Source organism: Alligator mississippiensis, chromosome 3, assembly GCF_030867095.1.
Source record: "Alligator mississippiensis isolate rAllMis1 chromosome 3, rAllMis1, whole genome shotgun sequence".
NCBI lineage: Eukaryota > Metazoa > Chordata > Crocodylia > Alligatoridae > Alligator > Alligator mississippiensis.
Genome location: NC_081826.1, coordinates 211,290,538 through 211,315,375, shown reverse-complemented (window position 1 = coordinate 211,315,375; position 24,838 = coordinate 211,290,538). Strand labels below are relative to the sequence as shown.

Below are 24,838 nucleotides of genomic sequence, written 5' to 3'. Positions count from 1 at the left end.
TTTAAAATTAACAGGCTATCTTAATCCTTGCTAAAATTACACTCCTTTTCCATGCCCTTGTTACAAGGTGTTTAGCAGAAATTGCAGATCCATGGAATCTGACAGGGCTGCACTATGAGCATTTCTGCTGTAGCCTCAAACAGAACTTATAACCTCTAGGCCATCAACCATTCAACCTAGCATCTGTGCCACCCAAGCCCTCTTAAATTACACTGAAATCAATAGAGTCATTCCAGGAATTGAATTTGTTTTTGTCTCAACTTGCCACTGCTACCATGTTGCACTTTACTCAACTAAAACTCAAAAGATGTCTGTCACCCTTATGCCTATTATAGCCATAAAAGCTAAAATATCTGTATGACATTTTGAGAGGTTTGTGATTGTATTATGCTGCAAACATGTCTGATGGGAAGAAACTGCAGCTAAACTGGAATATGTCATAAAAAAACTGGTGATAAAAAATACCTAGTAGCTCAGGAAATGCATCCTGCCAATACATACTCGTATTGTATACCTACTGTACATTTCCATATGCTTTGTCCAGTTTAGTTTCAATATCTCTCAGGACAAGGCATACAAGCATCTACTGCAGGGATTGGCAACCCCTGGTACATGTGCCAGAGGATGCCACGCAAAGGCATTTGCTTGCTACATGCATCGTAGGGCGGAGGGTGGGGGAGGGGCATGGGTCTGTGCTGCCACAACCAGGATCAGGCCCCTTACAGCTCCCCGACCAACCACCGGAGGTGCATGTGCACTTGCCGCAGGCAACGAGCCAGGCTAGGGTTTTGCAGACCTCGGTGCAGTTCAGAGCCCAAGCCAGCTGTGGCAGGCAGCCAGGAGGCTGCAAGCAGCTGCACCGAGGTCTGCGGAGCCCCAGCTCAGCTTGCTGCTGGCAGCGGGTGTACATATGCCTCCAGGCGGATGGCAGGGAAGGGGCTACACTGCCACAACAAGGATTGGGCCCCTCCAAGCTCCCCTGCCATCTTCCCCTGACATGCTAACATCTTGTAAATCAATGTTCAGGTGTTTTTGGCACCCCTGGTCTACTGTTTGCTAGCCTATGAAAAAAAATGTAGAATATAATGAAATAACTGCACAAAAGAACAACTGTGTACAAGTGTAGTGATGAAATGTCAGCAGGTGAATCTTTCATGGACAGGTAAACATATCATTAATCAGGTGATCAGTGTTTCTCAAGCTGCAACATCTTTATAAAGACCTTTACTGTACAGAACTGCTTCATCAGGAATTAGGTGCCAATAAGCACCATGTGACACAGGGTGGTTGGCTGAATCAAATGCTGTCTTGTTTGGTTACCTGCACTTCTCCAAATATGTTTAACCTGTCTCTTGGAAGCAGAAAGTTGATAGGGAAATACTCTCTTTAAAATTTAAAAGTCCTGGCAGCAGTTCACTTTTAACAGGGATGATTATTACAGGCAATTAGGCTGCATAATTGCCCTAAAGAGAGGAAATCATCTGCTGCTGAGAAACAAAGAAACCTTAGTTTCTAGTACCAGCTGACGTGCAATGCTCTGAAAAGCCTTCCCCGTCATTTATATAAGTGTGTTTGGTAACTTAAATTGCAGCAAGATTCAGTTTTCATTTCAGTAAACAAAGTGCTGATGGCAGATTAAAATTATTATGGCAAAAGCTGAATCAGATGGCTTCTTTCTACTGTGCTTTCCTAGCAAAACAAATGTATAGCCAGCTTGTGGAAAGAACTGTGGCTTTTTATACCTTCTCTTACTCATCAAGTTTTCCCCATATCTTCAAAGAGTATTTGGAAATTCATCCGTTTTTGGCTTTTAAGGTATAATTGCCATTCATCATCTAATTGAATTAGCTGAGAGTTGGGGATCTTCACAGGATCAGCGCACAAAGAAACCTTCTCTCCTTTGCAGTGTAGTCTGAGAGCGAAGCAGATATGTGGTTTGGCCAATGTTGCAGCATTGGAGCTGAAGTAGCTTTCACATCCTGTGCACTCTACATTTGAAAGACACGTGACTTGTGATGAGCAGGGATCCTGGTTTTCTCTGATAAAAAAAATAAATCACAAATTCTCTGACAAAAAAAAAAAAATCGCAAATCCGTTATTAAAATCAAAAGCACTTTGCGGCACCCCCCAACCCTGCTGGTGCCTCTCACTGCCCCCACAACAGCCCCCCTGCCTTACTCATGCCTCTTGGCCCTCACCCACAGCTCTTCCCCCCCAGCCCTGCTGGAGGGGGCCCCCAGATGCCAGGGCTATGGGGTCAGGACCTCTCTGCAGCTACCTGCCCCCAACAGCAGGCAGCTGCAGCAGAAGCAGCATGGACCCAACTTCCCCACTGCTGCCTGCTTGGGTGCAGGTGGGACCAGCTCCTGCTTCCCCCCGCAGCCCTGCTGGTGCCCCCAGCCATGACCTGCAACCCCCCAGGCCTGCCAGAGAGGCCCCCAGCCCCCTGCAAGCCACACTTACCTCAGGCTCCAGGAGAAGAGTGAATCTGAGCTGAGCCGAGTCAAGTCATGGCTGACTGAGAGTCTCAGGCCCTGCCCTCCCCCTCCCCCTCCCCCTCCAGGCAGGGCTAGGGCTTTTCTGCCCTGTTTGCAAAAAGCTTTTGCAGGCTGGAGCTCAACCAGCCTGCAAAGCTCTTTGCAAAAGTGGGGAATCCGTGGTTTTTTCTGCTAAAAGGAGAAATCCATGTTTTCTCTGATAAAAAGGGGAAACTCATGGTTTTCTCTGTTTTTCTGTGGGAAGCAGAAAATCCGGATCCCTGGTGATGAGTCTGTCAATCTAACCCATTCTCTCCTATTCTCTTCAATGACCCTAATCATTGAATATGCCCATACAGGGAGCCTTCATGGAAGTACGCATGCATGAATCACAGGCAGGCTCCTTGGTGCCTGAGATAATTCCCCACTCCTTTTCTGACACGAAGGACCTCTACTGATTGTGTTCTCATGAGCGACTGGTGCCTCTTGAGTCAGGGGGGACATGTGCCCCCTCAGCAACAAGTGGGTGTTCCCCCGCACCCACTCTCACTCACCAAAAAGTGACCACAGGACAGTCGTGGCCACTTCTGCTGGCAGCCCCGGTTCCTGGCCAGTGCTCATGCACCACCTGGGAGCATGGCTGCTTCACCTGGTGGCCCTGCTCCTCAGCTGGCACTCACGGTTGGGGGGGGGGGGCCCACCAGTGCTCCTGCCTGCCCCTCCTGCCCGTCTCCTAAGTGGCGAGCATGACCATCAGGGTGCACATGCACCCCCTACACATCGCCGCTGTGTGTTCTGTCTGGGACTCCGCACCAGTAGAGGTGCTAAGTGAGCTCTGGGACCTTTGGGAGGGAAGGTAGACAGAGAAGGTGCATCTACACAAGATGTTTACTGTGTGGCTACCTAATGTCTACATGTGCGGCCCTATTAAGCCACAGGAAACTAATTAACTCCACTACAGGTTAATACTTGTACTAACAAGTACTATCGTCCAATGCTATTTTTTAGTGAATAGCACCACACGTGTATACACTGATGCGGTTGGCTGGGGCACAAGGGTGCTTCAGTGCAGGGCTGCCTGCCAGTCAGCCCCTCACTGAAGGACCCTCATGTCCCAACCAGCATGTTGAGCCAGGTCAGAGCAGTCCCAGGCTGGCAAGCTTAGGCCAACCCCCTCCCTGACCCCCTGCCAGCCGGGGCTGCTCCAACCTGGCTCAATGTGCTACAGTCCCAAATGCACATGAAGATGTGGCACCCAGGAGCAATAAGCCGACACCAGAGTTTATTGCTTTTCATTAATTGCATGTGAGATGCCCCTGGAAAGTGCTAAAATTCTTCTTGGGAAAGAGCCTGAACAGTAAAGGCTTAGAAGGTAATATTGTGGTGGTACGGTAAGGTCAGATAAAACAGGGCCCACATCACTATATCTCCTCTAAGGACATCTGGCACATCTGGCACATGTGGATTTATTACCATTACTGCAGCTGATTTAAAAAGGACCTTACAGAGGGAAGAGTAGTGAGTAAGTTATTAGTGATGGCTCTTAAGACTGAAAGTACATTAAGACCATTAAGGGCATTTATACACATACTTTTTTGCCCTGCAGTGCACCAGAGATCTGCTGCTTCAGAGCAGACTCGATTAACAACTGCACACGATGCACTGTGCTGCGTCACGTGCAGTTGTGTAAACAGTGAAATGCACGCAGAAAATGGTGGCGGTGCACTTTTGAATGAAAACACCTTCTATGTGTTTTAGTTCAAATGTGTACTGCTGCCATTTTCTCAGCGCTGATGTGCATTTCGTTCCTTATACAACTGCAAGTCTAGCAGTTTGAAAAGCACCCGGGGCTGTGACACTTACATATGTAAAAATGCCCTAAGTGTTTACTTCAGTAGGCAAAATATCCCAATAGTCCTAAACTTCAATGCCACAGGAATAAGCATCCTTACCTTATACAATGTTGCAACTGAACTGTAAAAATATCAAAGAACTTATCAGAGATCTTCACAAAAGATTCACTGTGGCAGCCACTGGGCATTTTTAGGTATAGATCACTTCCTACTATAACTAATACCTCAGATGATCACATCTGATCTCTTTCCTACTCCCACACATATATGTGTTTCTCAGTTTTGGTATAAGAGAACTGTTGCTTCCCCACTCAATAATGCCCACTGACAGCATCATACAGAAGCTGTGTTTGTCAGGCACAGAACACCCTGTAATTCTCTATATTAAGAGATACAGCAGTAAATCAGGAAAGTTAAAAAAATATATTGTACTAAAATGCATCAGATGATATCACCTTTAAGTGCTTTGCATGAAAAATTCTTGCACACCTAGAGAAGTTGAAATAATTCCCTTCTTCCCCAAATACATTCTAGGCTGCTTCATCTGCTTCAGTACCTGAAATGCTTAAATTATGGTCCCTAGTTACCAGTAAATCAAAAATTCTTAAGAAGTATGGCAGGACACACAATTTTTTCTCTTCAACTGTGGTCCAGATCTCATGGGCAAAGGTAAGATGTGAGGATAAGGGAGGTCTTCGAGTTCAGTAAACTGTATACTTGCCATGGGACCCCATAATTTTTCCATTTGGACAAGACAGTGTTAATGACAGAGCCAGCATGTCACAACAATGCATCATGTATACTTTTTTAAATAAGCAAGACAGTTTGCAAGAAATGGTAAGGCAAGGAATTCCAATTTGTAGCAGTTTTCACTGGAGACATATCTTCTGACAAAGGACAGGGCAGTGCATGCTGTGACCAAAAGCCCCAGTTATGTGTGTGCACATTGAATAACCAACCCTCTCCTTTCTATATGCATACGGACTTAGCTATTCTGATAATGCAAATGCATGCTTGTGTGCAAAAATGTGGTTTGATGACAATATGAACACATGCATTTTTTTAACTGAGCTCGTCATTCCCCTCTGAAAATATATCTAAAATGTTTTCCACATTATTTGAAAATACAGATACACACATGCTACATGTACGAATATATGTAAATAGTCTGTCCTGTATTTAAGACAAAAGGATCTCTCTATCACTGCTCAGCACAAAGGCAAAGGTATATATAAGTGGTGCCAACCTTCCCGTCCCATGGGCTGGATGAGTGGTGTGGGATCAATCCACAGGCTGGATCCCACTTCGAGTTGGTCTGCAGGTATGAACCAGTGCAGTGGCCTGGCCTTACATGCCAGTCTGACCCCATACATTGAATCCAGCTGCGTGCCAGCCTGACCCCACATGCCAGATCCCACTGTACACTGGCCTGACCCTGCACACCGAATCCTGCCACATACCAACCCAACCCTACACACCTAGATATAGCCATGGAGTGACCCTGTGCACCAGTACAACCATGTGCCAGCACAGTCTAGCATGCAGGGCCACATTATCCAGTCCATAAGGGTCTCCACAGGTCCAGAAATTTGGCAGCAGGGAGGAGCAATTAATGCTACCACTGCCAAATTTCCTGACCCTTCGCAAGTCCTGCAGGCCAGATAACACAACTGTATAGGCCAGAGGTTGAGCACCACTGGCATAGGTGTAAGGGGATGGAGCAGAAAGGATCATTGTCCTGGGCCATCATTTTTACAGGGACTGAACAGCCTTATGCCTTCACAGCACATGGTCCACACAGCTGGACACTGCTTCCAACAGCTCACACTTCTACAATAGGGTACCACCACATTAGAGGGCTCCACATAGTACTGTAGCTAAGTGGGGAGTGACCAGAGCCCTGGTCACCACATCTGTTGTGTGGGAGTGTAGCAGGCAGACTGAGACAGGTTTATAGCAAGCTGCTACACATCAGGCTGTAGCAGTCTCCAGGCTTGCAGGGGCTACAGCTCAGCTGCAGGCAACCAGAAGGGATTACAGGCTGCTTAGGAAGATTGGGCCAGGTGATACAGATAACTGGCTGGCCACAAGAAGTTAAAGTTTCTCAGGGAAGGGAACTAGGTGACAGACAGACAAATAAATTAAAGGTGAGAGAGAGACAGCTAGGAAAAGAGAAAAAGAAAACACTCTGAGGTGAGAGACTGTAGTATATAGTTGAGGTGGCCCTTTTTGGATCTGGGAAAAGATTACAGTGTGAGAGAGAAGACTACAAGGCTAGAAGCAGCAGTGTGCCAGGGAGTCCTCTTATGGGGTCTGGGAGAAGACCCAGGGGTTATAAGGCTGAGAGTGGCAGCCCCATAACAGGATTGGAGTCAGAACCAGACTGAAAGGGAAGACTGCAGTGTGGAGGGAACAGCAGTGAGCTGGAGGCACCTTCTCGGGGCTGGAGAAGACTCAGGACTGCGAATGCACTCTGCATGAGCTATGTTAAGTTTGTCTAAAGGGATGGATATGTGAACCAGTGTAAGAAAGAGGCTGGGTGCCTGGGACAACTGCCTCACGCAGGGGTAGAAATGGCTTCTGGTTGCTGCTGCCACCAGGATTGCAATCATGCAGGTACAATGAAAACTGACTTTTCCACGCCCCCCCCCCCCCCCGCTGCTTCCCCCCCTCCACCCGTTATTCCTGTCACCTCACCCTAATTATGCTGCTGCTGAAGTCACCAGTTCTGCAACATACAAAAGGAGACATTGGCATGGAAAGGGTGCATGAGATATAAACATTAAATAAGTAGTACCTACCATTTCAATTAAGTGTATGCAAGTAAACACATGGAAATCTCATGCTTGGAAAGCCTTTTTTTGAAATTCCAAAAGCAAGCAGGCAGCAGCAGCAATTTGCTGAAATTATTTTAGTTAAAGAAACCAGATTCCAGTTTAGAAGATGGTGCCTTCCAGAGAGCTTGGTTACAATCATGTAGGCTACCCCAGCTCTCAGCTACATTCATTAAGTCAGGTAGGCACAAGTCCTAGCATAATTTTTGTAATAATCAGTCCACGTGCTCCTGTTAAATGTGTGCCTTAAGCACAATCAAGTGCCTGTTAAAAACCTGTAAGATTCAGTTTCTTAGCCAGTAACCTATGTAAGGATAAACCCAGGAATCAATGGAGGTTACTAATTCTTAGAACAGAACAGACTGTACACAGTCCATCTATCATTTCTCTTCAGCATTCCAGAAAGTCTAATGTTCCAATAATCTAATAATTTAGAACAAACCATGCACTCTAGTTATTACTTTTTTCTTCAGTAGTTTATTTTGAAGTACTTTGTAACACTGCAAAAATGAAACAGTGAGGAAGACAGAGAACATTTGTATTAATGAAGCCTAATACTGCTTCTGTAGGAAAAAAGTGAAGTATTCCAATATCCTCCTCTTCAAGTTGTATCCAACCTTTGCAGATTTTACTGCTAACTTTCAATAAATATTAGACCTTCAGAGGCCATAAACCATTCACAATGATGCTTTTTTTTCTCTTTTTTAATACAAACATACACAAAGGGGAGAAATAAAAACAGCATCAACATGCTTGCTATGAATAAGAGACCACAATTTTATTTATTTAGTGTATGCCAGCCACAGAAGGAAGCACCAGGCCCCCATGCAGCTCAGGCAGGCAGGCTCCAAGCAAGGGAGAAAAAAAAAAAAAGGGGGGGGGGGATCAGGCTCGCCACTTTTCTTGGGCAAAGCCTGCTTTCCTGAGCTGCCTGCAGGGCTTCCTGAAGAGTTGTGGACCTTCACGGAGCCCAATGCTTCACTCCATGGCCATAGGGGCAGCAAACTAAAACTCCTCGAAGGAGTTTTAGTTTGCTGCGCCCCAAGTCATTTAAGGCACATTATGCCACCAAATTTCCTACAGCAGCTGGGATTAATGCACAATATGCCACTGAAGCATGCAAACCAACACCATTACAGGGGTGCAAAACCATTTAGCCCACTTTAAAGTGTTGTGCACACACACCTAAAGGAATTTGTTGTCACTGGGCATGTGTAAACGAAACAGGGGCCCTAAATTGAAGCAGTGGGTTTTTAAAAATACAGCATCAATTTAGGGCCTTTTAAACCCTCATGTTGTGCACACACCCAAACTTACCCGCCTCCCAGCGGGAGGGAAGGGCAAGCTGCCAGCAGGTGGAGCAGCCCCTGGGCTGCGGTGGGGATTGGTGCTTCCCTCTGCAGCGGCAGTGCCCCCCCAGGCAGCACCCACCCACAGGCACCCAGCTGAGAAGGTCCTGAGGGGCACCGCAGAGGTGGAGGGAAGCACCAGGCCCCTGTGCAGCTCAGGCAGGCAGGCTCCAGGGGAAAATAAATAAATAAAAGTACTTGGGTGGAGCCTCCCTGCCTGGGCTGCTGCCAGGCTACCTGCACGGGCTTCCTACAGAGCCGTGGAGCTGCATGAAGTCCAGTGCTTCTCTCCATGACTGTAGGGCAGAAAACTAAAACTCCTCAGAGGAGTTTTAGTTTGCTGCGCCCCCAGTCATTTATGGTGCATTACGCCACCAAATTTGCTACAGCAGCTAGAATTACTGCGCAATACGCCGCCAACATATGCAAACACCAACAGCACTGAAGTGGTGCAAAAGCATTTAACTCACTTTAAACTGTCATGCACATATGCCCCTCATTTCATCTACACACAACTATTAGTATAGGTTTGAGGCACAATGACTCTGACCACTTAAAACACAGAAAGCCTTCAGACATGGGCAACTGGTGCCTCCTGATACTGGGAGTTATCAACAACTGGGGGGGTGCCCCCAGTGACCGACTGCTGACCAGGGGAGAGGTCCCCCAGCAGGAAGTGCCAGCAGCAAACCTAGATGTGCCACCAGCACTTCTCTCAGCACCCCCACAATCTTGGGGGCGGGGCACCAGCCATCGCCCTCTACTCCCTGGCTAGGAGGGCCAGTCTCAGGGGGGTCACATGCCCCCCCCCCCCCACATCACCTATGACTTCAGAAATGGCATGGGAATGGTAGAGAATACAGATTTGCAATATATTTGTAAATTGTGTTTCCCACACACAATTTCATAATTTCCAGGAAAGGATCATTAGGTTATCTACCTTGACCTTCCAACTTTCATAAGCCATTTAACTTCACCCAGATATCCCAATATTGAGCCCAATAACTTTTCAGTTAAACCACAACATTTAGGGCCTCCCAAAATATGCTGTGTGCGAGAGGCAGAAAACAGAAGAGACCAAAGGATTACTAGTACCTCTAACCTGAGGAAAGGATATTTCTTAACCACAAATCTGATGATCAGTTTGATTCCCCCAAGCCTGTGAGCACCACATAGTAGCCAAGTCATTTTCATAGCTTTTTCCAGTTTTTCACATCCTTCTTGAAAGATGGATATCAGAACACTATATTCTTGCTGTGTTCTTACTGAAACTGTGAATAGAGGCAAAATTACTTTGCTACATCTACTTGATATTCTCCCTTTATACACCCAAGGATTGCCTTAGCCATTTTAGCCACTGTGCTACACAGAGAGCTCAAGTTAAAGCAATTACCGACAATGACCCCCTAAGCCCTTCTCTGAGTCACCACTTTCCAAGTCTTCAGCCCTGCAAGTGTAACCTACATTCATTATTCCCAGATGGGTCTACTTTGCATTTAGCTGTTGGATTGTGATCACTTAATCAGATGATTCAGCTAATAATCCTCTTCATAGTTTATAATCCATTATTTATAATGTTTGTGTCATTTGCAAACTTGATACCATCATCTGGATTTAAATAAATATTACTGGAACAAGAACCAGTCCCTGGGTGACTAATTCTAGACCCAATCCTTTAAAAAAAACAAACCCTCAAATGTGTTGTCCTAAATAATCTTTAATTGTCAGTGTATATTAGGAAAAGAATAGCTTTAAAATTATGTCTGGTAATGGGTGCTGTCCTGGGCATGGGGTAGAGTTTTTTTAGTTGTTTGTTTGTTTGGTTGGGTTTTTTTTGGGGGGGGGGGTTAGGAGGGGTGAAATTCTTTAGGGTCCCCCCCCATCTGATAACCTGGAAGCCGCTCATGAGCCAGCTCTACAGAGTTTATCAGGCTGGTGAGTGTTTGACTCCTTTGTTCTATCAAGGAAAAACAAACAAACCAACCAAAAAAATCCACTTGCAGAGAAGTGTGGGTGGGGAAAACAATCGCTTGCCAGAGTAGTCAGAGGGTTAGGGATTTCTCAGCACAACATAACCTTGACATCTAGGAGTTTCTCAGCATGGAAACCATGTTAATACAGATAAGGATATCAATATGCCCATATTAAATACCTTGTATACACTCTTACCTGGTGGTTCTCAAACTTTTTTTGACTCAAGGCACTCATTAGGCTCAAATCCCCCACCCGCCACCCCCATCCAAAAATGCCAAATCTTAACTTTCATTTGTTTTGACTACAGAAGAATTAATAAAGCAATTTTTCTGTTGCAAAGACCACAACAGGTCAGAATTGTTTTTTATGGATTCCTATTTGAAATCTCTGGGTCTGTCTCATGAAAACTGCCATCTAACCGTTGGCAGACAAGGTTCCTTGGGTGAATCTGATATCTTTTATTAGACCAACCCAAATAGTTGGAAAACAATTATTAAGCAAGCTTTCGGGTTCAAAAACCCTTCGTCAGGCTAAGGAAGTTACAGCAGTTGGTGCGTGCTCTTCCTGGATGGAATGAAAAGTAAAAAAGCCAGCAGCTGGGCTGGTATGCATACAACACAGGTAGTCAGTGAAAATGTAGATTGAGGAGTCAATGGGTGAGAGACAGGCGGCGGGGAGAGAGAGAAGGGGGATGAAAGTGGAGAGATACCTGGAGAGAAGGGGGATGAAAGTGGAGAGATACCTGGGGAGTCAGATGTCAGGCAGGTTATAATGTGTCATAAATCCAATGTCTATATTTAGTCCATGATTTTTAGTATCCAGGAGGCTGATGAAGTGGAGTTCGTAGGCTTGTCTCTGGGAAGTGTTTTGTAAGTTTCCTTTGAGGATCAGGACTGAGAGATTGGAGAGAGAGTGGTTTTCTTGTGAGAAATGTGCCCCCACCAGTAATTGGGTATTTCTGTCTTTGATAGATTTCCAGTGTGAGTTCATTCTGGTGCGCAGTTGTTGTTTGGTCTCTCCTACGTATTTTCCATGAGGGCATTTGGTGCATTGGATGAGGTATATTACATTTCTGGAGGTGCAGCTGTCAGATCCAGGGATGCTGATGGCTCGGTTGTGGGGTGTAGTAATAGTGGGGGTGGTGGAGATGTGTTGGCAGGTTTTGCATTTCTTGTCCTGGCACGGTCTGGATCCTTTTGGTGTGTTCTGGGCTTGAGGAAGTTTGCTTCTGGTGATGAGGTTAGCGAGGTTCGGTGCTTGTTTGAAGGCTAGGATGGGTGGCTCTGGGAAGATCTTTTTAAGAACAGGGTCTCTGTCTAGTATGGGTTGCAATTGTTTGAGGATTTTCTGTACAGGTTCAAGGGAGGGGTGATGTGTCATAACCAGCAGTGTGCGATTAGTGGGGGGGGGTTCTGTACTGCAGCAGTTCTTCACGTGGTATCCGGGTGGCTCTTTCAAACATGCAATCTATCTCTCTGGAGGAGTGTCCTTGTTGGGTGAAAGCCTTTTTAAGATTGTTAAGGTGGCAATCCTGGGTGTTCTCTTCAGTGCAAATGCGGTGGTATCTGAGGGCTTGGCTGTATATCACAGCTTTTTTGGTGTGTTTAGGGTGATTGCTGGTTCTGTGCAGATATGTATGTTGGTCTGTGGATTTTTTGTATAACGTGGTTTGTATTTTATCATTCTGGATACTGATCATCGTGTCTAAAAAGGAGATGCTGGTGCTGGAGTATTCTAGAGAAAGTCGGATGGAGGGATGGTGATTGTTGAATTTCTGATGGAACTCAATCAGAGATTGCAGGTTTTCAGTCCAAATGATGAAGATGTCATCGATATATCTTAAGTATAGCAAGGGTTTGATGGTGCAGTTCTTGAGGAAGTCTTCTTCCAGGTCGCTCATAAAAAGATTGGCATACTGTGGGGCCATTTTAGTGCCCATAGCTGTTCCCATCATCTGGAGGAAGTGTTGATTATTAAAAGTGAAATTGTTGTGTGTGAGGTTGAAGTGTATAAGGTTAGTAATATCTTTGGGTCTGTATTCTGAGTTGTAATCTTGTTCCTGTAGATATGTAAGGCAGGCTTGGATGCCATTCTGGTGTGAGATGTTGGTATATAGGCTGGTTACATCCATGGTGGCCAGGAGTGTGTTGCTGGGAAGGTGGTCTATGGTTTAAAGTTTCCATAGAAAGTCTGTAGTGCCTTGTACAAAACTTGCTCTGTGGGTGACAAGCGGTTTTAGGATTGATTCAACGAAACCTGATATTTCCTCAGTTAGGGTCCCATGGTTGGATATGATAGGTCTGCCAGGGTTCCCTTGTTTGTGGATTTTAGGGAGCATGTAAAAAGTCCCCGGGCTAGGTAGTGGGGGGGATCAAGGTCTGTAGTATTTCTTGTAGTCTTGATGGAAATGATTTGATGGTATTGTTGAGTTTTTTGGTGAAAAGGGGAGTAGGATCTTCTTGCAGTTCTTTGTAGTAGGTGGTGTCAGAGAGCTGTCTGTTGGCTTCCTTTATGTAGTCTTCACGGTTTAGGATGACTACGGGTCCTCCTCTGTCTGCTGGTTTTATTACTATTTGGTGGTTACATTGTAGAGATTCTATGGCCTTTTTCTCTGGTAGAGAGAGGTTGTTATGGTGGCATGTGTTGCTGATTATTTCATTGTTCATTCTTTCCCTGAAGCAGTCAATGTAGCGGTCAAGGTTAGGGTTTCGTCCACTGTGAGGTGTCCAATCTGATGTTTTTTTGGGCTTTTTGGCGTTGATATTTTCCTGAATGTTGTCAGAGGATGAGATGTTTTTGGGAGTGGGTCCAGTTTGGTCATGGAAATATTCTTTGAGGTGGAGGCATGGGAAGAATTCTTCTAGTTCTCCACATTGTAGTATTTTATTAGGGTATTTTTCTGGACAGAAATTTAGGCCTTTGGAAAGGACAGATTTTTCAGTTTTGGTAAGCATGTGTGTGGAAAGATTGATAATATTGTGGGTTGGTCACTGCTTTCAGTTTTATCAAGTCTGAGGTTGGAATGTTGTAAGTGTAGCAGAAAGCCCCCTTTTCCTCTTGCCTGCATTTGCTCTCCCCTCTTTGGATATGTTTCTCTTTTTCTACCTTTTCTTCCTTCCTCTCTCTCTCACGTTAAGATAAGGAATTGTGTTTTAAAATTTGTGTGTGCGCATTTTGTATCTCCCCTTGTAGTTTGGTATTTTTATCTATTTGTGTGCCATGGCATTTGTAGCTTATATTTTATACTCCTCACCTTTCAACTTTCAACTGAATGTGTTTAGTTTCATAAGTAAGTTATACATTGTAACAATGTTAACAAGGGCAGGAATCAAACTGCCCTTCTCTGTATCAGGCTGGCCTCTGAAAGAGCGAATGAATCAGTGATTGAATGTGTAACATGATTGAATGTGTAACATAGCAGCAGACAGCAATTAACACCTGGGAAGTTGCAGATCAGCCAACGGAAGAACTCAATAGAAGACAATGCAACAACCGGGAAATCTCTAAACTTCACTGATCAAGGGCTAGAAGCCCTGGCCTGAGTTAATCAATGCCAGAGACCAACTTTTGGGCTGAATATCTCCAGATCAACCACTCCCAGAGCCCTATTCTAAATTCATCAACGGACTCCCAAACCTGCACGTACATGCGGACGACCCCTGGGGCTGACAGATGCCGTCCAGTAGCCACCGAGGGGGGGGAAGTCCCACGAGGGTCAATGACCCCTGGATTGGGCAAACCTGAAAACTGGGGAGTCACCAAAGTCTGCCAGGGACAGATAAAAGGCAGTGAAAAGTGACCCTCAGTGGCACCCTCTTGATCTCCAACTCGACCAGACCTGTCCAGCCAGAAGGACCAGCCGGCGACCCCCTTCTGGAAGATAACACCACGCTGAAAGAAGCCTCAACGACAGACTCCAGGGCTTGTAGGATACGTATACCTGACTCTGTAGCCTGCTACTGTGTGTGTGTGTATATGTGTGTGCATGTGTGCGGACCAGCCCCAAGGTTTATGATTACAGTGTTTCAATCCGTCTAATAAACTAGAATTTTAAGGATCCCAAGTTGGACATTTGTAGCCAACATAAGGTGTTGGTGTTGTTCCTCTGATGGTTGTTTTGTGGCTGGGGGGCGTGTTCTTGGATTACATGACACCCCACAGCACCCTTGAAAGGCTCTCAAGGCACCCTAGAGAATCACTGCTCTAATGCTTCTAACAGGATACCAGGCTGCAGAAGACTGATGAAACAGTAATAATATTTGCTCATTTACTGCAAAATACTCACTTAGCTTTTTCAATAAACTCTGACTCAATGTTAGTGCAATCTTTAGCAAGCAAGAAAACCATTTCTGTAATGATTGTATACCCTCATTCCATGAATACATCTCTTCTCCCAGATCTGCCAGCATCTATGGAGATGCAGCAGTCTATTCTTTATATACTTCCTTTTGGACCCTCCATCCTTTCTAGTCAACTGCAGAATTTGTAGGATTTCAACAGCTTAGTACTCCCTTCAATATATATATATTCAATACACACACACACACACACACATTTGGATAAGACTATCAAGGTACTTAAAAGAAATAATTACAGTATTATGACTGACACAGCTGGAGAACTTGGGGACAGGGTCACTGGCTACATTTAAATAAAAAGTGTGAACACCAAAGAATTATTTAGAGTGATGCATAGACAAATGTTGTTAGAAGCAATTGAACAAAAGTAAGGAAAATGGACTGGATATCACAGGAAATTTCCTGAGAGCAAGCTCTATTCAAGAACTGAATAGATACTCAAGGGAAGTAATGGAAACCCACTGGTTGAGAAATTTTAGAATGAGACTTCACAAATCATTTAAGTACCAAACAGCACTAGCAGAAACTTGGATTGGACAACCTAATAATACTTTTTGATCTTTAATATCTGTGTCAAAAAGATAATACTAAAAATACTCGGGTTTGATCATCTTGCAATACCCAGGTGAGAAGTATTGTAGAGATGTGCAAGCAGAGGGTTTCCCCCTCCCCCAGCACTTCTTGGCTCAAAATTTCTCTCAAACCAAGAGCCCATCACCTCACTATAAACCATTCCATAATTCCAAGTTTAGCAAATGCCTCCCAAGTGCTCTATTCTCAGTAACCTTACCCAATCCCCAACTCTTCAACCACACGTATACGTACTGCTAGAGCTGCAGGAACAGTGGCAAAAGCAAAAAAGGAACTTATTTGTGGCTCAAAGGAGCAGGTGCAAAAGACCCAAAAATATTGCTACAGTGGAGCTAATCTGGAGGTCAGTAACTGGAAGTCATTCAAAGCATCCAGATGTATTGGAGCTTCTGAAGACTGAAGTAGCCTCAGATCTACCGGGAATTTCCCAGTGGGAAAAAATGCTGCAGTCAGGCCCTCTCAGAGGTCAAGAAAGGCCCAGGCCACTTCCATTTTTTGAGGCTCAAAATACAATGCAATAATTTATAATAAATGTTCATTTTTTATTTAACAAGTGCTTTTCTAGCTTTTTTCTTCTTCTTTCAATCCTGTCAGTGTATCTCTGTGTCTGTATGTATAACCTCATTTGGAGATAACGTCAAAAGTCTAAATTTGAGGCCCTCCGTGAATGAGAGGCCGGGCCAAATGGCCCTCCTGGCCCCCCCTGTGATAGGCCCTGGCTGCAGTAGAGTAAAGCAGCCAATAATGTTACAACATGACTGATATTTGAGGCATTACAGAGATGCTAGCTCTGCAACTCTGTAAGAATCAATGACCTGATGCACCTGGACAATGAATATATACAAGTGTAATGCATGTTTGCAACAGCTGGACAGTTGTTTCTTGCAAAGTATATGTGAGAGAATATATTTGAGCATATAAAGATGCCTACTCACTCCAGTAGATATCAGCCGCTTAATTTTTGTTCCATTACATAATGCCCATCATTAGAAATACTTGCATCAGTGCCTAACTTGTAAGCTTTATATGTCTTTGACTGCTATGCAGTAAATATCAATCATTACAGGACATTTTAATAACTAACCCAAGAAAAACTGGGCTTAATGTTATTTGCCCTGCATCTAAAGGTATCAGTGCTCATCAACAGCAAGATAAAGCTCACAAAAGATGGAAACTGCACTTCTTCATGAGGCACAATTACAGCTTATGGGAAAGGCCAAGGGCACTCTCTCACTTTTACTGGACTCTAATGCAAAAGTCTTCTCATGATTTTCCAATGTGTGCTTTAAATGTTAAAGTCCAGGCTTTGTCTTGCTTCGTTAGTTTTATTATTATTTGGAACCCCATACCTCTTCTCCATAGATGCTGGGGTAGAGCTCCTAGTCACAAAATTAAAGTTTCTATTACTTACCATCCCATCTATCATACCAGCCAAGGTATGCATTGCATTAGAATTGAAAAAAATATATACCAGTTTAATAATTTACTTCTGTTTTATCTGATTTACAGTTTAAATCATTCAAGGCCTTAATTTACTGCTCATGGTTCATTCCAAGACAGTTCATTTTAAGCTATTCTAAGCCATATACTGATTAGGCAAAGAACAAAGCTTGCCAAGTTCTGTTTCTTCAAAGCTCTGAAATTCTTAAAAGTGATGGTGCATGTATTTATCCAGGTAGAAAATCTACTACTGAGATAAGACATTCTGTACCTGCCAGAATGGTTGCAGTGGAAGCAGTCTTTTTATGTGCAGGGTCTCTCTCATGAAATCAAGTTCCTAGAAACCTTAAGAATAAGTTAACAAGTAACTTTTTTAATGAGTTCATAAATCTCCCTCTACAAAACTATTTTTAATCTATTTTGAATGTAGTGAAGGAGTTAAAACTAATTATTTAGAACTCCAATCCAAGGGTGAACTGCTGGGAGTTCTATCCCGTGTGCATTGTCATGCTGCTCTGTCATACCACATACAGACAGTGACCGAGCACCACTTATCCCATTGGATGAGTGCTGTAAAACTGGATGAATCCAAATTGCTTTACAATAGCGTTGTAGTGCTTGCTTCTAATGAAGTCATCAACTCTGGTTTGATGAGCTGTTCTCTCAGAAATAGCATTTTGCTTATAGATGTGGTAAAATGTCAATCAATCATTTGGGAGGGGGAGGGGAAGGGATGTATTCTAATATTGCTCTCGCTGCTATGGTATTAGTGTTTTCTTTTAAAAGGACACACAATTCATGTCTATTTTAAGTTTCTTTTTCTGTACCCTTCCATTGTGCAAAGCATGCACAGACTTGGTTGCATGCTTTGGGGATAGTAGGTACAGCCACCCAGGCAATCTCCATCTCCCTACTGACTAAGACACTATAAATAATTGTGCACTGGTAGCCCTATTAGGAGAAAGCTGTTTTCATTTCAGTCATGTTAGCCAAGTTTATACTACATTAAAAAAAAAAAATGTGCAATTCCTCAATTTCTCTCTGCACTTGATTTGGTTTTTGCCAGGCAATTAAAGTTTCAGACAATCAGGTTGGGGAATGACAGCTTCTATTGTTCCAGCATATGGCAGACAGACAAGCTATTATATCTGAAACCTGTATTCAGACACTAATTGTAATGTTTCAGATTTACCTATTGACTTCTATTCACAAAAAATGTTAAAAGGACACATATGCAGAAATAATGTTATTGATGAGAGTAAGTGCAAAGACATGGCTGCTACAAGATTTTTTTTTCCCCCCCAGTAAGGTGGTTAAATACATGTAGATATTAGACATGCAAAGCTTTTTGTTCAGAGAGCAAGCTGCTTGCAACACCAGGAAGTCTGAAACCAAGTCTTCTTGGACTACTCTACTAAAGAAACCGTCTGTAGAAGCCACCTATGACAAACAAGGTCATTAAGCATGCAGCCCTTCAGTCTTGCAAGCTGTTGCGGTAAGCAGCTGTTGCAAAGGGGTGAAAGGTCAAATTATCAGTTTTGAAGAGCCATGCTTTGAATTAAAATCAGCTACTTTCTCAGAGCTAAGAGTCTTTCCTAGTAAAGGCACATTTCCATGCATTAGCTGCCAGAGAACAGGCATTTGGAAAGGGGGTAGAAAGAGAAAATATACATTATATAAAAGGATGCATGTCATCTCCAAAAGCTTTTCCCTATCCAGGTAAGCAAGACACCAGAAGTTATTTGTCAAAAAACAGTTTATTATAAAAACAAATGCTTCAATAGCAGCATAAGTAGTAATAAAAATGATTATTGCATTAATCAAACCAGTTTTGCAAAGTAGCCAAAAGGCCTGATAAGTCAGTCTGTACAAGACAGTCTGCATAAAAGTCTTTGTATCGTCACAGTAACAAGTCTCTAACTAGGCCATCAAAGTTTTCCTCCTAATATTTCATAGACATTGCCAACAATTCCTAGTTACAATGTTGTTTTGTCCAGTCCTTCCATGTGATTTTTGTCCAATTCCCAACCTTCTGTCCTGCCTTCTGGAACAGTTCCACTCGACCCTGAAACTTGCAGTTTTTTCAGCTCCTGGAAACTTGCAGTACTTCCTTCAGCTCCATAGTATGCCAGCCCCTCCACTAGCCCCACTGCATAGTGGGGCCAACCTGCTGGCACGAGCCATCCTCCTCTTCTCTCCACAAGAGCCTGCTTGGTGCCAGTCCGAGCGACTCAATCCGATCTCTTGACCAAGCTAATCCACAGAATCAGCAACTTGTTGCACACCGGGTGAGCCAACACCATGAGAAGAATGCAACAAAGGTTTCAGCCTTCTTAGTGCACTGGATATTCATCACTCCGGCAGGGTGATTGTGGGCACCCAGTCATTGACCTTCCGGCTTTCCTCACAAAACAAGTTCAGCTTTTCAAGGGCTGGATCCTTCCATGCAACCCCATTGGGGTTCTGCAATAGAAAAAAAAAGGAGAGCTTCCATGAGTAAACACATTCCTGGTCCTCAGAGCAGCACTGAGCTGGGAGAGCATGCTGGCACAAAAGGAGTGGATTTAGCCCTTTAAATTGGCACATCCCCTTCAAGGGGAACAAGCAGGACCTTGCTTTTTGTGGGGCAAGTTGCAGGGAGGTGGGGAAATTCATGCTAAAGTAGCATCAGACAAGTATCCAACACACACACACACACACACACACACACACACACACCTCTCAGACTGGGGAAGGGGTCTCCAGCAGAAGCACTTACTAGTGTCACCCCAAGGGCACCCATGGAGCAGATGCCAAGCTGCTTGCAGAGGGCAGCCATGCCCACAGCACCCACAAACCCAGCCCAGCCACTCACCATGATGAGGATGCAGTGGAGGTCTCTGGGCTCGCCCGCCTCCTCGCCAGGCCCCAGGATCTTGGCCAGCTTGGGGGTGTCATTAAGCCGCACGATGTCAATGTCATTTTCGCAGCAGAAGGCTTGGATGAGAGTGAAGTGGATCTGCAGGGCAATGTCCCCCTCGTCCTCCTCATCCATGGCCAGCACGCAAAACGCCACGTTATCTGGATCCCTGCAGGGGGGGGAAGGGAGAGGCAGACATCCATTAACCCCAGGCTCCACGCACCAGGCAAGGAGGGAGGTGGCTGTACGGACAGATGGGCAGGCTGGGGAATAGGACACTGGCTGCAGACTTACACATTCATCAGCTTAGCAGACTCGTAGACGCCGGCCGTGAGGCAGCTACGCCGCTGCGCCGATACCAGGAGCTCATGGAGGGCTTTGCCAGCACCCTGCATCCTGCAAGAGAGGCACAAGGAGGGGGTCAGCGCCCAGTTGAACCGCACGTCAGCCCCAGCCAGTCAAGTGCAGCCCCAACCACAGGCTCCGCAGTGCCAGCCCCAGCAGACACTCACCTATCAGCCGTCTCCGGCACTGGCTCCTGCCCGTGAACTTCCTCCAGAGTCATGATGCTGCTGCCGACGCAGGCACAGACTGTAGTATCCACACGCGGCACTCGCAGACCGCTACGCTCGCCCCTACCCTGCCCGCGCTCGGCACCCACAAGCACACTGATGCTACCGCAGCGCTGCCGCCTCCTTTTATAGGCCGCCCGGCAGCTGGGGGCGCCTCCGCGGCGCTGATTGGCCCGCAGGCCCGAGTATTCTGATGCAAAGCAGGCGAGGGGCGGGGCCGGCTCGTGCCGCGGGGCCACGTGGGGGGCGCTGACACGGCGGCGGGTCCCGCTGTGGTGCGGGTGTTGCCGGGCAGACTGCGGGGCCGCGCGGGGGGCGCCGCATCTGCACCCGCCCGGCCAGCTGCACCCTGCACGCGGCCCGCCGCGCTGCACGGCCGGGGAGAGGGGCCTGCGCTTCACCACAAACAGAAATCTCTGCTCGGGGGGAGGGGAAGTGTTGCCCCTTTCCTTTGCACGCTGCTTATTTGATTTTTAGTTATTGACATTTTTTTCTTTGTTTTTTTTATTTTGTTTATTTTATCGTCTTATTTTTTTGTGTTTATCTTATTGACCTTTTGATTATTTCATTCTTTTTCTTTCTTATTTCATTTTGATTCTTGCATTGTTATATTTTGTTACTTTTATTTTGATTGTTTCATTTTATTATTGCATTGTTTCATTTTGATTATTTCATTGTTTACTTTATGACTGTTTTTAGTAGTGCTTATTTTAGTTATTTTTAATAGTTTATTTATTTTATTTCTGTGCATCTTGGTTTTTTATCATATTTATAATATTTTATTTTATGTATTTCATTTCATTTTCTTTTGTGTCATTGCATTTTATTTTATTAACATTGACTTTATTTTATTTTGTGGGTTTGGGGGGGGTTAGTTTTCTTCTTTTCTTTTTTAATTACTTTTTTTCCCCCCTTTTCTTTTCCTCACTGCCCCTGTGCCCCACTGCCGAGATGCTCCCCGCAGCCTGGAGCAAGGAGGGCACCGGGCCTGCATGAGTAATGAGCCGCTGCACGGAGCAGATTGTGGATGGCACACGCTGCTGCTTTGCATCTCTATAGCGGGCGCACAATGGCGGAGGTCTGGCGTGTGGCAGTTTGGAGTTCAGACAATGGATTCTTTTTTTTTTTTTTTTCCCCTTCATAGCAACACTGTCCACCTGCCACTGGGGTGGGGATTTGCTGCTGGGCTGCAAGGGGGGGAGCAAGGGGGAAACAATCGCTTTACTCTCTGGTGCTGTCCAAGCTGTTGGTGCAGATGAATGTCTCCACTTGCCCACACTTCCATGGGGCAATTGAAATTGAATGTTGAGGCCTGGGGAGCACGCAATGATCGTCTCCAAGCTAAAGACTTGATCATTTACCCCTTTGTTTTAACCCTTATCTTTCAGGAAACTGCAGGGAAACGGATGAGTCTGAGAGAGTAGGGCAAGAAGGGACCTACAAAGGTCACCTGGTCCAACCTCCTGCCTGAGGCAGGATCATCCCTATCCAACCATCCCATAAATCCAGAATCTAAACTATGTAAGACTTCTGTCAACCCTGACACAACACAGGCCTAGCACCCTAACCTGCTACAGGTAAAGCCAGGGAACCAGGGCACCCAGTGTCCTGCTTCGATTAATATATCAATATATGCCCAAGAGGTCTTGGGTAGGTCACTGTGCCCCACCACTACAGAGCAAGGCAAAAACTCCTACAATCCATACCAGTCTGACCATCTATCCGTTTGCTCTATGCAAATAAATCTCCACCCCACCCAGGTACAACAGTGTGTGATGGTTTTTGTGGACACCAAAAAAGTAGCCATAGTTTGTAGCAGGGTTGGGTTTCTGAGCTCAGGCTGGGCCAAATGTACCTGCTTACCTTGAAAATCTGATTCCTGTTTTATGAGCTCTGCAAGTCATTTACGTTCATGGAGTTTAATTGTTCATTTCCCCTGAAATCCCTGTTGCTACCTTCTACTTTGGCCGCATTGTAATGCTGGCTAGTAGTGCTATCTACTGGACATTTAAACACCAGCTGCTAAATCAGAATCACAGAAAATGAGGGTTGGAAGGGACTTCAGGAGGTCATCTAGTCCAACCCCCTACTCAAAGCAGGACCATCCCCAACTAGATCATCCCAGCCAAGGCTTTGTCTAGCTAGGTCTTAAAAACCTCCAAAGATGGAGATTCCACAATCACCACGCTTTCTGGGGAGCCTATTCCAGTGCTTTACTACCCTGTTAGTGAGAGAGTTTTTCCTAATACCTCACCTAAACTTCCGTTGCTGAGAATTGTATCATCTTGTCCTTGCTGGAAGCACTGGGCAGAAGCAGCAGAAGGATTTACTGGAAAAAGGAATGAGCCACTGTAGGCAAACGCAGTAAGGGACATAAATGATGCTGTAATCTATGAGCAAATTCTCTGAAGGTGATGTCTAATTCACTGTGCTCCTTACAGAATACAGGGACAGCTGTTTTTTCACACCTAAGATTTGCATTTTCTAGGAGAATGGTAATAATCAACATTAAAGTTGAATTGCCACCTTGTGGCTTCAGGATGTAATAGCTACCTAAGCAAAAAAAGGAGACAGTTATTTTCTTCTGGGGAAAAAAGAAAACCACGGGGTTAATTATTAAATGCATGGAAGCCGCTATTTGTAAGTGTATGACACCTGTGCTACCTAGATAAGCGGAATACAACTGATACGATGCTCATATAGATTTTTCAGAACATGCTTTAGTTATTCACCTAAATCATATATTGCAACCCCCTTCCCCCAACACACACATTTCTTTTCATATATTATACTAACTCCAGTATATATACCCTCATTCATTTTGGTTAGTGAAAATCAGTTATGTAACTTTCTATTTAAAGGTTTGGGGCTGTGATATTTAAAGGGAGAGACTAATCAGTTTTAAAAGCTGCTCTTCACAGAATTGGATATGTTCAAATTTCTGATTGGGGTTGGTCCAAGTGACCCTTGAGGTCCTTTCCAGTTCTTGGATCCTATGACTGGGGCATAGATTTGGTAAAATAAATAAATAAATAACTTGCTTTTATATGCATCCAGTTTGAAAAGAGGTCAATTTGAGGTGCTAGAATGTTTCCAAATGAATTTAGGGTGAATAAGACAGGACTGACTTAATTAAATTCTGAAGCTTTGTATTTATCCATACAGAACTGGCAAAGACGTGCAGATTTTACAGACTCCCCATGACATCCCAGGTTTAAAGAATAGAGAATAGTTTGGTCCCTGTGTCTGTTCACTTACTGGCATCTCCTCTGTGTTTGTTACACGGATAGCTGTCTCCTAAAAAGTGGACTGATCCCAGCATCAGTTCACTTTATATAGGCCATGAGAGGGCCATCATCAGTTAATGACTTCTATCCGCTACTAACTTGGACTGGACTTGATCCAGCAGGCAAGAAACAAAAGGCTCTGTATCCCATTACCACAGAGCCTTTCTTTACAAGTCTTAAGGTATGAAGATCCAGACCACAGAAAAGGTCCTTTTCAGTATTTTATTTGGAAATCCTAGATCAAGCATTGTCTTGACTAGACAGTCCTGCTTCTCTTATCACACAAGTGATGTGAGCTAAATCTCACCTGTCCATACAGAAGTTTCAGCTTTTCTACATACCATTGTTGCTGAAGTTTTCCTCAAGCTGAACAGGTTTCGAGTTTGTCACATACCCTCTTACTTTTATTTCTAATTCCTACTATTGTTGCAAACACAACACCATCAGTATGCAAATCTAATGGCCTCAAAATTTCCAGATTTTTTAAGCTATAGGTCGGTTCCTGAACTTCAAGCTCCAGCAATAGTTTCCTATAGAATTGCTGTTTAATTGATATACCAGGTATACACCAGATACAAAATATACTAGATGTATAACAGCATGTACCAGATATACCTGAATCTTTCCTCAGAGCATTTTTCAAGTAATACCAAGAACTCAAAAGTAAATAGGACTGATCTAGAATATTTTAAATTTTTTTTTTCCCCAACAAATAATTTGTTTATATTTGATTTAATACAATGTGCATAGCCTAGAAGCCAGGAACATCTGTGTAATAATCCTGCCCCTACTGTGGACTGTCTCGAACAAATCATAATTTGTTTTTGTTTACTTATCTGGAAAGTGATAATAGGCCAAATTTAGCTCTGGTGTACGCAGACATGCACTCTGCGAATGTAAGCACCATTTACATTTTACAAGAATAACCTCTGGTTTTAGCAGTGGCTGCAAGTTTCATATTCAATTAGTGAGGATGGCTTAAGTAAAAGGTGCTTGTTACTTCTGTATATAGGTAAACTGGGCCTGCTTATAGTGAATTCCAGTCTCCAAGTGTAGTAAAGTAGCAAAAGGCCACATCTACACGAGATGCTGACTGTGCAGTTGTTACTGCGCAGTCATTTAGTACTTGCATACCCAAGTACTGAATGACTATGCAATAACCGGCATTACTGCGCAGTGGTATCCCCACGTGGCTTCCTGATGA

General features: G+C 44.5%; 1 protein-coding gene across 1 annotated transcript; it reads right to left on the bottom strand.

Annotated features, from left to right (window-relative positions):
• Window positions 1-18,614: 18,614 nt before the first annotated feature.
• Window positions 18,615-20,458, bottom strand: GADD45G (growth arrest and DNA damage inducible gamma). Its single transcript, XM_006262680.4, has 4 exons — window positions 20,288-20,458; window positions 20,070-20,171; window positions 19,731-19,944; window positions 18,615-19,339 (listed from the first exon to the last, which is right to left on the bottom strand). Exons 1-4 carry the CDS (start codon window positions 20,338-20,340, stop codon window positions 19,229-19,231), a joined length of 480 nt encoding a protein of 159 aa, XP_006262742.1. The 5' UTR covers window positions 20,341-20,458; the 3' UTR covers window positions 18,615-19,228.
• Window positions 20,459-24,838: the final 4,380 nt, after the last annotated feature.

Excerpts from the sequence above, each read along its gene's own strand:
- GADD45G (XM_006262680.4), bottom strand. The coding sequence starts at position 20,340 with ATGACTCTGGAGGAAGTTCACGGGCAGGAGCCAGTGCCGGAGACGGCT. Across the intron at positions 19,945-20,069 it reads TCTGCTAAGCTGATGAATGT|GGATCCAGATAACGTGGCGT; the intron begins GTAAGTCTGCAG and ends CCCCCCCTGCAG. Across the intron at positions 19,340-19,730 it reads TCCACTGCATCCTCATCATG|AACCCCAATGGGGTTGCATG; the intron begins GTGAGTGGCTGG and ends TTTCTATTGCAG.